At 34.5% G+C, this 14,019-nt stretch overlaps 1 protein-coding gene across 1 annotated transcript; it reads left to right on the top strand.

Annotated features, from left to right (window-relative positions):
• The first annotated feature begins 5,702 nt into the window (after nt 1–5,702).
• Nucleotides 5,703–9,614, top strand: LOC127862254 (uncharacterized). Its single transcript, XM_052401310.1, has 3 exons — nt 5,703–5,816; nt 6,621–6,709; nt 7,849–9,614. The coding sequence occupies exons 2-3, from the start codon at nt 6,621–6,623 to the stop codon at nt 9,368–9,370; spliced, it is 1,611 nt and encodes a 536-aa protein (XP_052257270.1). The 5' UTR covers nt 5,703–5,816; the 3' UTR covers nt 9,371–9,614.
• The last annotated feature ends 4,405 nt before the right edge of the window (nt 9,615–14,019 follow it).

Below are 14,019 nucleotides of genomic sequence, written 5' to 3'. Positions count from 1 at the left end.
AAGGCATATCACTAGAACCTGACGAAGAAATCAAACAGTCCCTATTTGCTGACGATGCAACTTATTTTTTAAACGACAATTACGATTCTTTCCATAACCTAATAGCGTCGCTAACCCTTTACGGAATGACATCGGGTCTTAAACTAAACAAAAGTAAATGTACTGTGCTACGAGTAGGTAAATTAAAACAAAGTAATGTCCAATATAAAAATTAAATTAAATTTAATTGGACATCCGATGAAGCCACAACGTTAGGAATTACTTTCACAAATAATGAAAAGGATACAGTTCTTAAAAACATACTACCTAAATTACAGAATTTTAAAAACTCCTTATAATCATGGCATCACCGTAAACTTACACTAATCGGAAAAAACACAGTATTGAAAACGTTTGCACTTCCTTAATTTATTTATGTATTAACAGTTCAACCAAATCCACAAAATTATGTTATTAACGATATAAAATTAGTAATATTTAATTTCATATGGGACGGTAAGCCTGATAAAATAAAACGAACTCAGTTAATTCAATCTGTAGAAAATGGAGGTATCCAATTAACGAACATTGACTCATTCTTGAATGCAATCAAATGTAGCTGGGTTAAAAGATACCTAGATAATACCAATACAAGTAAATGGAAATTATTATTTCAGAAAATTCCTAAAACAATAAGGTGACTCCTTACTTTTTGAATGTAACATCAGCAATACTTTCTTACATGAAATTGCAAACGAAAACATATTTCTGTCTGATGTTCTATCAGCATGGAGTGATGTCACTCATAACATAGAAACCCAAACCAGCAGTAAAACTATTTTATGGAACAATAAAGACAACTTCAAACAATAAGACGTTTTTCTATAAAGATTGGTTTGAACGAAGCATTAAATATGTCGACCAATTATATGACTACAGAATTAAGGATTTCTACTTTTTTGATGATATATGCTACACATACGGAATACCTTCAAATAATTTTATAAAGTACTATACACTTATCAAAAGCATACCCATACATATTAAATCTGAAATCAATACAAATAATACACCATGTACTCAAACAACATTCGTAGAAAACCTACATGGAAGAAAAAACAAAACGAATAAAATATTTTACACACTACAAATTAAAACCCTACAGAAAACTCCAAAACCAAAAATAAATGGCAAGTCCTTTTCGGAGAACATGAACTTAATTGGAAACACATATTTACAATGCCATATAAAGCAACTATTCAAAGCACACTGAGAAATTTTCAATATAAATACATCCGTAGAATTATAGCTACAACTAAATATCTCTTTAAATGCAAATTATCTAACTCAAATCTGTGTGACTTCTGCGGTGAAAACATCGAAACTATAGAACATATTTTTTGGGAGTGTAAACACATCCAGCCTATTTGCAATCAATTAGTATCTTTTCTTGAACAACAGCAACAAAACGTTAAACTATCTTCCTTAAATGTAAGTTTCGGAATTTACTCATTGAAATCAATTGACTGAAATAATTTTGTGAATTTTATTCTTATATTGATGAAATATTTTATCTTTAACATGAGGTACAAAAAACAAGTACCAAATTTTAATTGCTTAAACTAAAAATCCAAATCGAGAAAGAAATAGCCCTCAGTAATGACACATTACAAATCTTTGAACAAAAATGGAATCGGATTAAACTCTCATAATGTTTGTCCACTTATATACATTTCACTCTAATGTTAGTTAATCTTTCTAAAATATTTTTGTATATATTTTTTTTCAATCTTATAAGATCATTGTGAATATACAACAAAACACACAAGTCCAGTATGCTTTTATTCCCACTTTATACAACTCATAATTGTTCATAACTTTTCTTCTGTTGTTCTTTTCTTTTCTCTTTAAAAAAAATCCCTATCACAAACAACCAAAGAAAAAACATATTAAACCAGTTTTTTTTTGTTTTTTTTTGTGTGTTTATTTTTAATCTTAAGAAAACCAAAAAAAGTATATATATTAGCATATAAAATGTCCGAACTTTATTGCTTTTTACAATCACTTTGTTGTATGATCATATACATGTATACATTGTATGTATTATATTGAATTAAAAAAATACGTTTAGGTAGCCCATCTTTTTCTACATAAGTAAATAATTAAATCGATTTGACCTAAACAAATAAATTGTCCAGCATAATCATATAGTCATTAAAATATGTATACCACTTTATTGGGCATATCATACGCACTTTTGTGTGAAAACACGTGATTAATTTTGCGGACGGACAGTAAAAAGGACGGTTTGTCAGTACGAACATTGAATAAACATACTTATCTACTGCAAAATACCGGTAGGAGAATAGAAATCAATTCAGTATTGACAGGCACTTTTCCCCGTTAGTCTCATCACGATTGCGGATGCGAAGTTTGTTAAACATAAAACACGATTAAATAAGCAGTTAATATTCTGTGGCATTATTTATTTTAAAATAATCAATCAAAAGGAAGATCTGTGCATTTTAAGTATCTATAATACGGTCAAACTTGCACACTGTCATGATATATTTGTAGCATCTGACCTGAGCGCAATCATAATTGCACTATTACCGAGAAGTCGTTCAAACGTATTTACACATGAGACATACATTTATTTTAACCCGACAACACTGCGGTGATAAATGTTTTGTCATTTTTATCGGCTTTTGCGTCAGTTCCGTAGCGTACAACTTTCGAGTCTTTAAAAAGTAGTGTTGTTTAAGTGACGGTTTATAATTGTTGAGATACTTATTAAAATAAAAATTGTTATTTATTTTTATCGTACAATCTAGGATGTCAAACCTTTGATAATTATTTAACAAAATATACATACTTTAAACATTATCTTATATTATGTTTTTGGTGATAGTTTTAACGCATGTGTTACTTTAAGCTATGCCTATATGACCTGCAAATTTATATCCTCTTTCGATATAAAGTCCAAAAATAAAACCTTAAATAGTGTCTTTTCACTTTTCAAACTTGTTCATATTGTTATAAGCATGAATCCATTTAGATAAAAATACATGTAATTTGCACTGTTCGTTATTCGAATAATTTGAATATAATATTAAAAAACTATGCATTCCTTGCATTGAATTGTAAGTAGCATGCTGTATGCAAAAGGTGGTAAATGATGGTTGTATACGGATGACGTTTTAACGCTTTACCACTAAGATACATATTTTCATGCATTCGTAGTCCCTTCGAATGTTATATTTAATTGAAGACTGTTCTTACTAGATTCAAGTTTTTAAGGCTTTATTTCCAACCCTTAGATACTGCTGAGCAGCAAACAGCATAAAACCTGAACATACTGCGAGTTACTCGCAGGCTGTTCTGGTTTTATGCTGGTTGAAAAATCAATTTTCACTTTGCTTCTTATACGGATGACGTTTTAATGTACTGTTAAATTGTATTGGTAAAAACACGATTTAATTTAGGCAAATTATATGCCGCTATCAAACAAAACATATCATAAAATTATTAACATTTCACGTGTTTGCCCGTGTCGTATATTTGTGTTACATTACAAATACATGTAGTGGGTTTTCGGTAAAAACGTGACACAGAGTCAGTTGTAGTGAGCAGATTTGACACTCGTATAGTTTTGTAAAAACTGAAACAAGTCCAATAACACAATTCTAATATAAACATTATGTTTTATCGCAAATACGTGTAAATACAATAAACAAGTAAATAATTATTCTTATCTTTTTTATTCAACATAAGGCATACAATGTATAGATATATATGATCATAAAACAAAATGATACCATGTAGCAGCAATAATGTTCAGACATTTTATACAAGATATGCTAATATATATTTTTTTACCATGTGGTTTCCTTAAGATTAAAAAAAAGGGGTTAATATGTATTTTTTCTTCGGGTGTTTAAAAAAGATTGAAAAAGAAAAAGAACAGAATAATTATGAATAAGGATGGGTTGCATAAAGTGGGTAGAAAGCATACTAGACTTGTTTATGAAAGTTTAATGTGTTTCCATTTTTGTTCAAATATATAAAGTGTATCATTGTTTAGGGCAATTTCTTATTCAATTTGAATCTTCAGTTTTAAATAATTGATAAAACAGTTCATTGTTGGTATTTGTTTTCTGTATTTCATGCTGAATATAAAATATTTCATATAATTATGTAATTCACAGCGTTATTAACCTCTTGTATTTTGAAGGTCTTTACCCCTAAACTGATGTCTAAGAGAGATAGTTTAACATTTAATTGTTGTTTCTCTAGAAAGGTTGTCATTTGATTCCATAGAGATTTAATATGTTTACACTCCCAGAACTGGTTGTTTCAAGTAAATAATGATACGAAGACTATTGCAGACGAATCTATGAGTGGTGCACCCTTAGTCAGACATATATATTTGCGCGGTGCATCATACACAAAAATATTGGTGATTTGAACAGTGAAAATTATTAGAAACCACGTTTGCATTAAACGACATCTTAGGCAGCTTGAAATAAGTCAAATACTATAAGACAAACCTTTAAGTCAAGATTATAACAATATTTCAAACGTTCATAAGCGTATTGAAACGCATTCCGATGAATACCCGTTTGCATTGTTAACATCACCAATTAATTAGCTGCTCTCTAGCTATGAATTTATATATGATCATTAAGAATGTTTCGTTTATATTTTTGTACATGAAAATGTTTACATGTCTTACGTAGCACCTAGCACCATATGTTAAAATTTTATTAAAATGCAATTAAATTTAAAAACAAAATAGTAATTACACAATCAATATGTAAAAAGAGTTCACATCGTATGACTAAGCCATTGCATGCATTTTTGTAAACCATATATGGATATTTAATAATAAGATATTGTCAAAAATATACTATTACACATGTTAAGTAATCTTTAGAGACTCCCTAACACTAGTTTCTGTTCATCGTATTGTTAAAAAACAACCCATTTATGCCTAGCATCTAAAAAAATGCATTGGCAATCACCGTAGACCTCATCTGGGTCTACACTGGTTCCTTATAAGAATTTCTGTACGAAATATTCTAAATATAGAGATAAAATATACTAGACATCCCTTATTTTGGAAATAAATTGATCCAATTTAGAAGGATGGGAGAGTCCACTAGGCTTAAATGGGTTAAAAACAGTATTTAATTCTGCAGCGCATTCATCGCGAAGTACAACAAATAACTAATCCGTCTAGACCTTTCGCAATAATGTTTTTACGATGGATGCTTGTGAATTAACAACAACTGAAACAACAGCAAAACACAAAGTGACAGATCACTCGTTCATAAGCAAATGGTTTCAATTATTATCGTGTTTTTTTTCATATTGACATGTAAACAACAACGTCACTTACTTTTTTTAAACACTACGCTTAGAATTAAGTTATTGACTTATACGGATTAAGGTATTCCAAATCACGCCATGAAATCTAAGTTGTTTGTGGAGCATCATGAGTTGATCAAAGTTAACCAAAAACACAACATCAACATATTTGTTTAAATATGTGTGATCTTTCGAGCGCATTTGTTTTATATCAATAAACGATCCCTTAGGCCGCATGTGACGCAGATTCATAGTTGTACAATTAGCATTTCAGACAAAAATATTAAGATTGATCACGTTTAAACCATATGTCTTAATATATTGCTCGATCTCTCATTAAAGATTGACAGAACGTTGTGCAATATCAAATTGGTTTTTTCTAAGTAGGTAAAGTTTGTCTTCTTGTTGAAGAGAATCCAGAAGGACAAGGCGATTATCTCGGCCAAGCTCTATCCCCGAGACAAAAGGTAATATTTTATTAATATCAAACTTATTGTTTCCTTAACGTCAGATTCAAAGATTTACATAGAGGATATTTGTTGGATTCGACGGAATATCGATTTTATTTCACGAGTGATCATATAAAATAATCTTTTCACGAGTGGCGCAGCGTCATTTCACAGTTTAACAGTGAAAAATATCGTTATTTTTCACTGTTATTTTTCACTGTTTAAAACAGTGAAATACCACTTTTATTTTACAGATATTTCTCTATAAACCACCGGAAAGCACAAAATAAGCCGTGTTATTTAGAAACTATTTAGGACATTTGACAAAAAGTATCTGATTAAGCAACACAAATATGGTAAACGTCAAAACTGAATAGTTATGTGAATAAAGTAAAACTTGACACGCGTCAAACTCTTGTATGCATGTATATCCCTTTGCATGCTGTGAAATTTGTCGTCTGCTAAAATCTCGTCTGCTGAATTTCTAAAATTAGCGTTTTCTTTGATTTTTTTCAAAGAATACTATAAGAATAGCAAACAGTTTGGATCCTGATGAGACGCCTGTGGCGTCTCATCAGGATCCAAACTGTTTGCAAAGGCCTTCAAAATTCGGTTCCAGCACTGAAAGAGTTAAACTCTGTAACGATGAAACAATTCGTGTTTGTGAGGTATCGTATCACAGTTTTAGTAATATAATGCCTCCCATATGTTATAACGGGTTAAATATCTGTTCCACGGTGTCCAGCATTATTATGCTTACATATTTCTATGTATATCATACTCACTTAACATACATTTTATCAATGCCTGATTGTGTTACAGATGTCAATGCTATGTGTCTTTACACTGTGTGGAATCCTCGTTGGCCATGCAACAGGGCAAGGAAGGGGCACTAGTCGTACCGGAAGCAGGTGTGTGCAATATTTAAGTGCTTCTAATAATAGTTATGGCATTATATTCGTATATTTAGTCGGTTAAAAACGTACCGGGTATTTAGTGTACACAGAAATGACCCCAACCATCTAATCAAAATGCAAATTGTAAAACAAGGATTTTTTTCTGTATAATTGTTTTAGATGTTTATTCAGAAGGTGTAATCTAATTTCGCGTTTACGCCTTTCACATATTTTTTTTTATTCAACGCAAATACCAGAGACGAAAAAAGCATAGCTTGATGCCTCAATGAGACGCAGCTAAAATTTCACTTAAAGCGTACGGCCTTGCTCTTTGAAAAACAGGTTTAATGCATGTGTATAAAGTGTCGTCCCAGATTAGTCTGTGCAGTCCGCACACGCTTATCAGGCACGACACTTTCCGCCTTAACTGGATTTTTTGCTAAGAAGATATTCTCTGAAAACGAAAAATACTATAAAAGCGGAAAGTTTCGCTCCTGATTAGCCTGTGCGGTCTTCACAGGCTTATTTGGGACGACGCTTTACGCACATGCATTAAACCCCCATTTCCCAGGGCACGGCCAATATGCAAATAGCCTAAGAAAAATGAAATTAACATGCACAGCTTTCATTGATTTCTTTTTTTTTTTCAATTGACGTTGATACCTCAAAATTTAGTTAGTTATTTAATGAAGATTGATGAACATAATACACGTATTCAATTTAAATAAAATATGCTTTTGTAAGAATGATATTCGACATTTCTTTGACAAAAAGGAAGTCCTTTGAAAAATGAAAAGGACGCGTTTAAAATTATTAAGCACATAAATATTTATGCCTTAAATTGGAACCAAATTTTGGGACTCAATCAAACATGTTTCTGACTCGATGATTTTTTAGCAAATGTGCAGTCGAATTTCGGCTAAACGCAAACCCAGACTTAATATGCAAAATGAAAATTTATAAACACATCTTTCCGATTATATGGTGGTTAATTAACATGTACTTCGAAGAGTATTATGACCAAATCTATGCTTGGGCTGTATTATACGTCTCGTCCATTATACTTTAAGGCTGATCGAAAGTTTTGATGAGTTTTGCTGGTTTCTTTAATGTCTATGTCTATAGTTTTTTAAAAAGTGTATATATTGTTGTAGTGACTATGTACCAGGCGAACTCAATCGTAATGATGGCAGGAGTTCTGGATCTTCTGACAGGGCACCGTCTTTCGCATCAGGATTCGACTCGTCCAGTTTTGATCGTCAACGACCCGACTCGAATGGATTTGGTGGACCTGTTTACACGAATAACGACCGCAATGACGGCGGAATGGGAGGTGGATTTGAGAACAGAGAAACTCTCAGAGGAAGCCCAAGTTTTGAGCGGGGACCTATTGGTGGATTTGGACCAGACTCAGGTTTAGGAGGTGGTATTGGTGTTGGTGGCAGTGGTGGAATGGGAGGTGGATTTGAACAAAGAGACACTTTCAGAAGCGGCCCAAGTTTTGACCGTGGACCAATTGGCGGATATGGACCAGACTCAGGTATTGGAGGTGGTACTGGCGGTGGTGGAGGAGGAGGAGGAATTGGTGGATTTGGAGGCCCCGGCTCATTTGGAGGAGCGGGCTCTGTTGGAGTAATGGGGCCATATAGCGGTTCTAGTCAGGGCATCGGTGGTGGACTTGGAGGAATTGGTGGCTTCGGTGGATCCGGCTCAATGCCCGGCATTGGAGGAGCAACGTCCGTTGGAGGAATGGGGCCATTTGGTGGTTCTGGTCCAGGCCTAGGTGGTGGACTAGGTGGAGAAATCGGTGGCTTTGGTGGACACGGTTCAATGCCCGGAGGGGATTTCGGAGGCATGGGTGGACCTGGATCCGTTGGAGGAATGGGGTCATTCAGTTCTTCTGGTCTAGGCGTTGGAGGAGGACTTGGTGGCGGAATCGGTGGACATGGTGCTATACCTGGAGGCTTAGGAGGAATGAGTGGACCCGGAGCTTTTGGAGGAATGGGGTCGTACAGTAGTTCTGGTCTAGGCGTTGGGGGAGGACTTGGTGGGGGAATTTCGGGCTTTGGTGGACATGGTGCTTTGTCTGGAGGATTAGGAGGAATGGGTGGACCTGGGTCAATTGGAGGAATGGGGCCATTCAGTAGTTCTGGTCTAGGCGTTGGAGGAGGATTTGGTGGGGGAAGTGCGGGCTTTGGTGGACATGGTGCTATGTCTGGAGGCTTAGGAGGAATGGGTGGACCCGGGGCTATTGGAGGAATGGGGCCATTCAGTAGTTCTGGTCTAGGCGTTGGAGGAGGATTTGGTGGGGGAACTGCGGGCTTTGGTGGACATGGTGCTATGCCTGGAGGCTTAGGAGGAATGGGTGGAATCGGGGCTTTTGGAGGAATGGGGCCATATAGTAGTTCTGGAGTTGGTTTCGGCGGATTAGGTACCATGCCCGGTAGTGGAAGTATGGGAGGAATGGGACCTCATGGTGGTTTAGGTGGAGGCGGAGGAATGGCGGGTGTCTTTGGTGGGGGTTTTGGAGGAGGTCACGGGGGAGGAATTGCTTTCGGGGGATCCGGGCCAATGCCCGGAGGCGGAGGTATGGGAGCTTTTGGTCACTTTGGTGGCCCGATGACAGGAGGGCATGGTTTTGGGTATGCAGGAATAGTAGGCCGTCCTGGAATGTAGGATATGGATGGTGCTGGAAGTTTTAGTTTAAGAATAGCTGGTGCACATGGCGTGTATGGTGGTTGGCATGGATTTTAGCATACACATTGTACACGTTTTGCTGTATTTTTGTGAACAAATAATTTAAAATTGGACTTTGTGATGTTACGTATTTATTGATTATAAATCAGAGTTCAATTATTGTATCACCAATGGAACATACTTTGAAATATATATGCATGTATTAATAAAATATAACGTATAATGCTCGAGTATATTTTTCTTTTCCAAATATATATCATCAAAGCATAATACCATGATAATTAGATGGCATTACGCGTCTCTATTACTACTGTACATATAATGTGCCCTCATTGCCTTATCGGTCGCTTCGTTAAAAACAGACACGATATAACTGATAATTGATATATAATAAATTGCAACAATGTAGTCAATATGAATTCAAAGGTACGGAATGGAACGCATTCGTTGCATAGTAAATTTGATATGATCGTGCACACCAGTGATCGAGCGTTGGTGTGTGTTGGTTTAAACCATATACATATGTTGTTCATATTGTAGAATTATTTAAGAAAGGAGATATAAAAAACTAGCTTCACACGATAAAATGAGAAGATAAGGTATTAGCCCATAAACATGTAAATGGGTACAGAACTTTTTAAGCAACCGTAAACAAATAGTACAAATCTATGGGAAATATGCCAAATGGTACGACGTCACCAGTAGCATCCCCCAGGGATCAGTTGCAAGACCCATCCTATTAGTGGTGTTCATAAATGACTTACCAAAATGTGTGGACTCCAACATCTTCTTGTTCGCAGATGATACAAATATATATCGTGAGATATCCACCAAGGCTGATCAGTAAATTCTTTTAAAAGATATACACTTTTCAAAAGGAGCCGAATATGGTTGTTAAAGTTTCACCCTTACACGTTCAAAGTATTGCCGATATCAACAACAAAAACCAGAAACAAGTTCCTATACTATGCAAAAATATAAAGGAGGCCAAGTTTTCCTAGATAGCGTTGCAAATGAAAAAGATGTTTGAGTAACAATAGACACAAAACTAAGATTTGATGAACACATACAAAACCAAATAAATAAAGACAACAATATTATTTTATTACTAGGACGATCGTTTAATTATCGAGATAATAGAAGCTTCCGATTGTTATTCAAGTTTATCGTTAGACGACACCTAAAATACGCTAGTAGCGTATGGTGGTCAACTTAAATTAAAGACATTGATAGTATTGAAAATATACAACGTAGAGCAACAAAAATGTTACCAAAACTTAAGAATATCTTATACGAGAAAATACTTAAATTTATTAAACTACCCACTTTAAAATTTCGCCGACTACATGGAGAAATGAGAAAAACATACAAGATCTTGAACAATATATATGACAAACGAACTACAGCTGAAAGTTTTAGTCTGAATAATAATAACTAGAGATCTACTTTTGAAACTTATTAAACACAGGTGTAAACGCAACGTTTGCAATAACTTTTTCTCAAACCGTATTGTAAACGTGTGGACTAATTTACCAAATGCGATAGTTACAGCCAAGAGCAATAACACATTTAAAAAATGTCTGGACAAATAATGGATATATCATCCTATGATGTATGACTATAAGTGTGAATGTATCACAATAATAACCGGAAGTAGCTTAGTAACCAGTGACGACGAAGAAGAGGCCACTACAGAGGTTCCAAAGACCTACGGTGTTAACCCACTTAAGATAACCTAAGGTATAATAATAACTAAACTGAAATAAAACTCAGTAAAACTTAACATATCAAATTAACATTTTATATAAACCGAATACATTCATTTCGTCGTTTTAATTAAATCATCTCATTGGTTTTTATGCGCTCTTTTTTATTGTCGGAATGTTTTGCAATAGTACAATTAATATTAACAACATGATCACGTTTTTAAAAAAAAAATAGGGATAATATAAATACGTTTAATTAATACATTTACGCCTCATCGATTACCCCACGAATTCATAATCGGAACAATGTCCTCGTATTATATGATTTCGCTTATTTTTTTATCAGATGTGATAAATAGCACATACTTAGAGTTAGAATATCGTGCAATATAAGACGGAACTATCGAGCCTCGTTCTAATAAATCTGAGCGTAACGCATATGCGTGAAGCGTCTTATCATACACGCCTCTGCAATTCACACAGGCTAATCATGGGCGACACTTTACCTTATTTTCGGTTAGAATGGACTTCATTGAAACGAAAACTTACATTTAAGCGGAAATTGTCGTCCCTGTGAGGACTGCACAGGCTGGTGTGGGATTAAACTTAACGCATATGCATTAAGCCCTGTTTTTCCGAGGCTCAAATTATACCAAATACAACGAACATGGCTCCTTGTAAGACAGGTTCAGGCATTGTTTAACCCTTTGCATGCTGGGAAATTTGTCGTCTGCTAAAATGTTATCTGCTGAATTTCTAAAATTAGCATTTTCTTCGATTTATTTTTCAACGAATACTATCAGAATAGCAAAAAGTTTGGATCCTGATGAGACGCCACGTTTTGTGGCGTCTCATCAGGATCCAAACTGTTTGCAAAGGCCTTCAAAATTCGGTTCCAGCGCTAAAAGGGTTAAAGACTGATCCCGAACACATCTTAATTGTTTATGTAAGTGCAAACGTGAAATAAAGTCATGTTGTCATTTCAATAAATACGTATATTATATTAAACTACGACTCTTATTCAGGAATTGCGATTTTTCTAAGCGTGTTTCTGGTCAGCATGTTTTCTATTGTTAGAAATAAATGCTTGAGGGAACAATGCATTTCGAGTTGCTGGTGTTTGAATTTCGATATAAGTTAAATTTATCAAAATGCCTATGAAGTTGAAGCTGTTGTAGCATTGTTTAGTATACATTGATTCATTTTCAGACTCAATGATTCACGTCGAATGCATTTATTAACCCCTTTCCAAGAAGCAAAGTAAAAATGGCTACAGGCAACCAGCATAAAACCAGAACAGCCTGGAAGTTACTCGCAGTCTGTTTAGATGTTATGCTGTTTGCTGCTCATCAGTATCTATGGGTTTGAAATGAAGCCTTTAAAACTTGAATCTAGTGAGAAGGGTTTTTAATTGAAATTAACTTTCTAAGGGACTACAAATGGATCAAAATACGTATCTAAGATGTAAAGGGTTAAAAGCAGTTAAACGATAGGCGTTAAGTCAGAAATCACTTGATGTTTTTAATGTAGGTTAATTGTACACTTTAACTGTATACATCAACATATATTTTTTTTTCTTAAACATCATTTAACAATTGTGTTTTATATTTGAAAGTTTTATTTAACTTTTAAATATTAACATCGATTGCCCGCGGGCCATAAATGAATCAGAGCCAGTATAATCAACTAGCCAATTAGTAAATGCTCATGTCAATTTAATTATGCATCTATCAATGTTTTATACAAAGAAAAAATATAAAGCTATTTGTGCGCGACAATTCATCAATTTTGTATTGGTGCAAACGATGATAAATTGATTTGTAAATTTATAAGCAGTGCAGACACAAAACTGTTTCGATATAATTTATATGTAGTTATAAAAGAAAGGTTTTGCCTAAAGCATACTACTACAAATATATTTGATAAATTTGAGTGAATCATCCTTTGCGAAGAGTGTTATGGTAGGTGTATCTGTTTTAAATTGCTAACACCTTTATCATGTTCGATCAATTAGTAACTTAACTTTCCACAAGTCCATACCTTCGTGATTCTATCAAAGACAAGGTCGATGTGGATTGGAGATGACGTGCCCGGAACCAAGTTCGCCGGAAATGACAATGCCGCGCCCTTCATTGAGAATACCTCTGTTGACGGCACTTTAAGGGGGCGGTGGGACCAATGAAAGATCCGCGACAGAGTGGAAGTCCCTGATGCTCTCGAATATAGAGGACACGGTCGTGGCAAGAAAGCCAACGAATATCGTCGTAGTGCATAGCGGCTCTCCAAAATGGCCTGCCGATAGACAATCCCTTCACATGATACAATTCTATATTTGTTTCTTATGATGCGGTATACCTTTTAAACATGTTAGTCAATTTCATGATTATTATGACGAGTTACAAGAAGCTTGAGAGAAAATTTTAATCCGTATGCTCAATTTAAGAGATTTAAAAGATATCAAAATAATGTAGGAACGCACTGTTACATGTTACATTGTAGTTTATAGTTTGTGGTTTGTAGTAATAGTTGAATGAATAAAACAAGTACTTTTGTTTTTCGTCGACCGTGGTAAGACGGTGACACTTATCTTAGTCAAAGTATGGTTTATGTTGTGCTTATAAGTATTTTTTATGTTTGTCCAACTATATAGTGTACGTTTATTTTTAAGCAATATTTATCCGATACAATGTCGTTTATCTTCACTTCGTTTCGTTGGAGTAGACCTATGAGAACGACCACGTAATCTGTATTTGCCACTTCACAAAGATGATGCACAGCGAAAACATTAATGTTCTAAATAATTTTGCAAATATATTTGCAGTTAAATAATAATTATATAGTAATTATATGTCATACAATTCGGAACTTCTAGTTGCGTTGTAAGTTTGTTTTACAAAAATACTCGCGTTATCATTGTTTTGT

Source organism: Dreissena polymorpha, chromosome 16, assembly GCF_020536995.1.
Source record: "Dreissena polymorpha isolate Duluth1 chromosome 16, UMN_Dpol_1.0, whole genome shotgun sequence".
NCBI classification, from domain to species: Eukaryota; Metazoa; Mollusca; class Bivalvia; order Myida; family Dreissenidae; genus Dreissena; species Dreissena polymorpha.
Note: the sequence above shows the minus strand (reverse complement) of the source record. Positions and strands in the feature narration are given on the sequence as shown.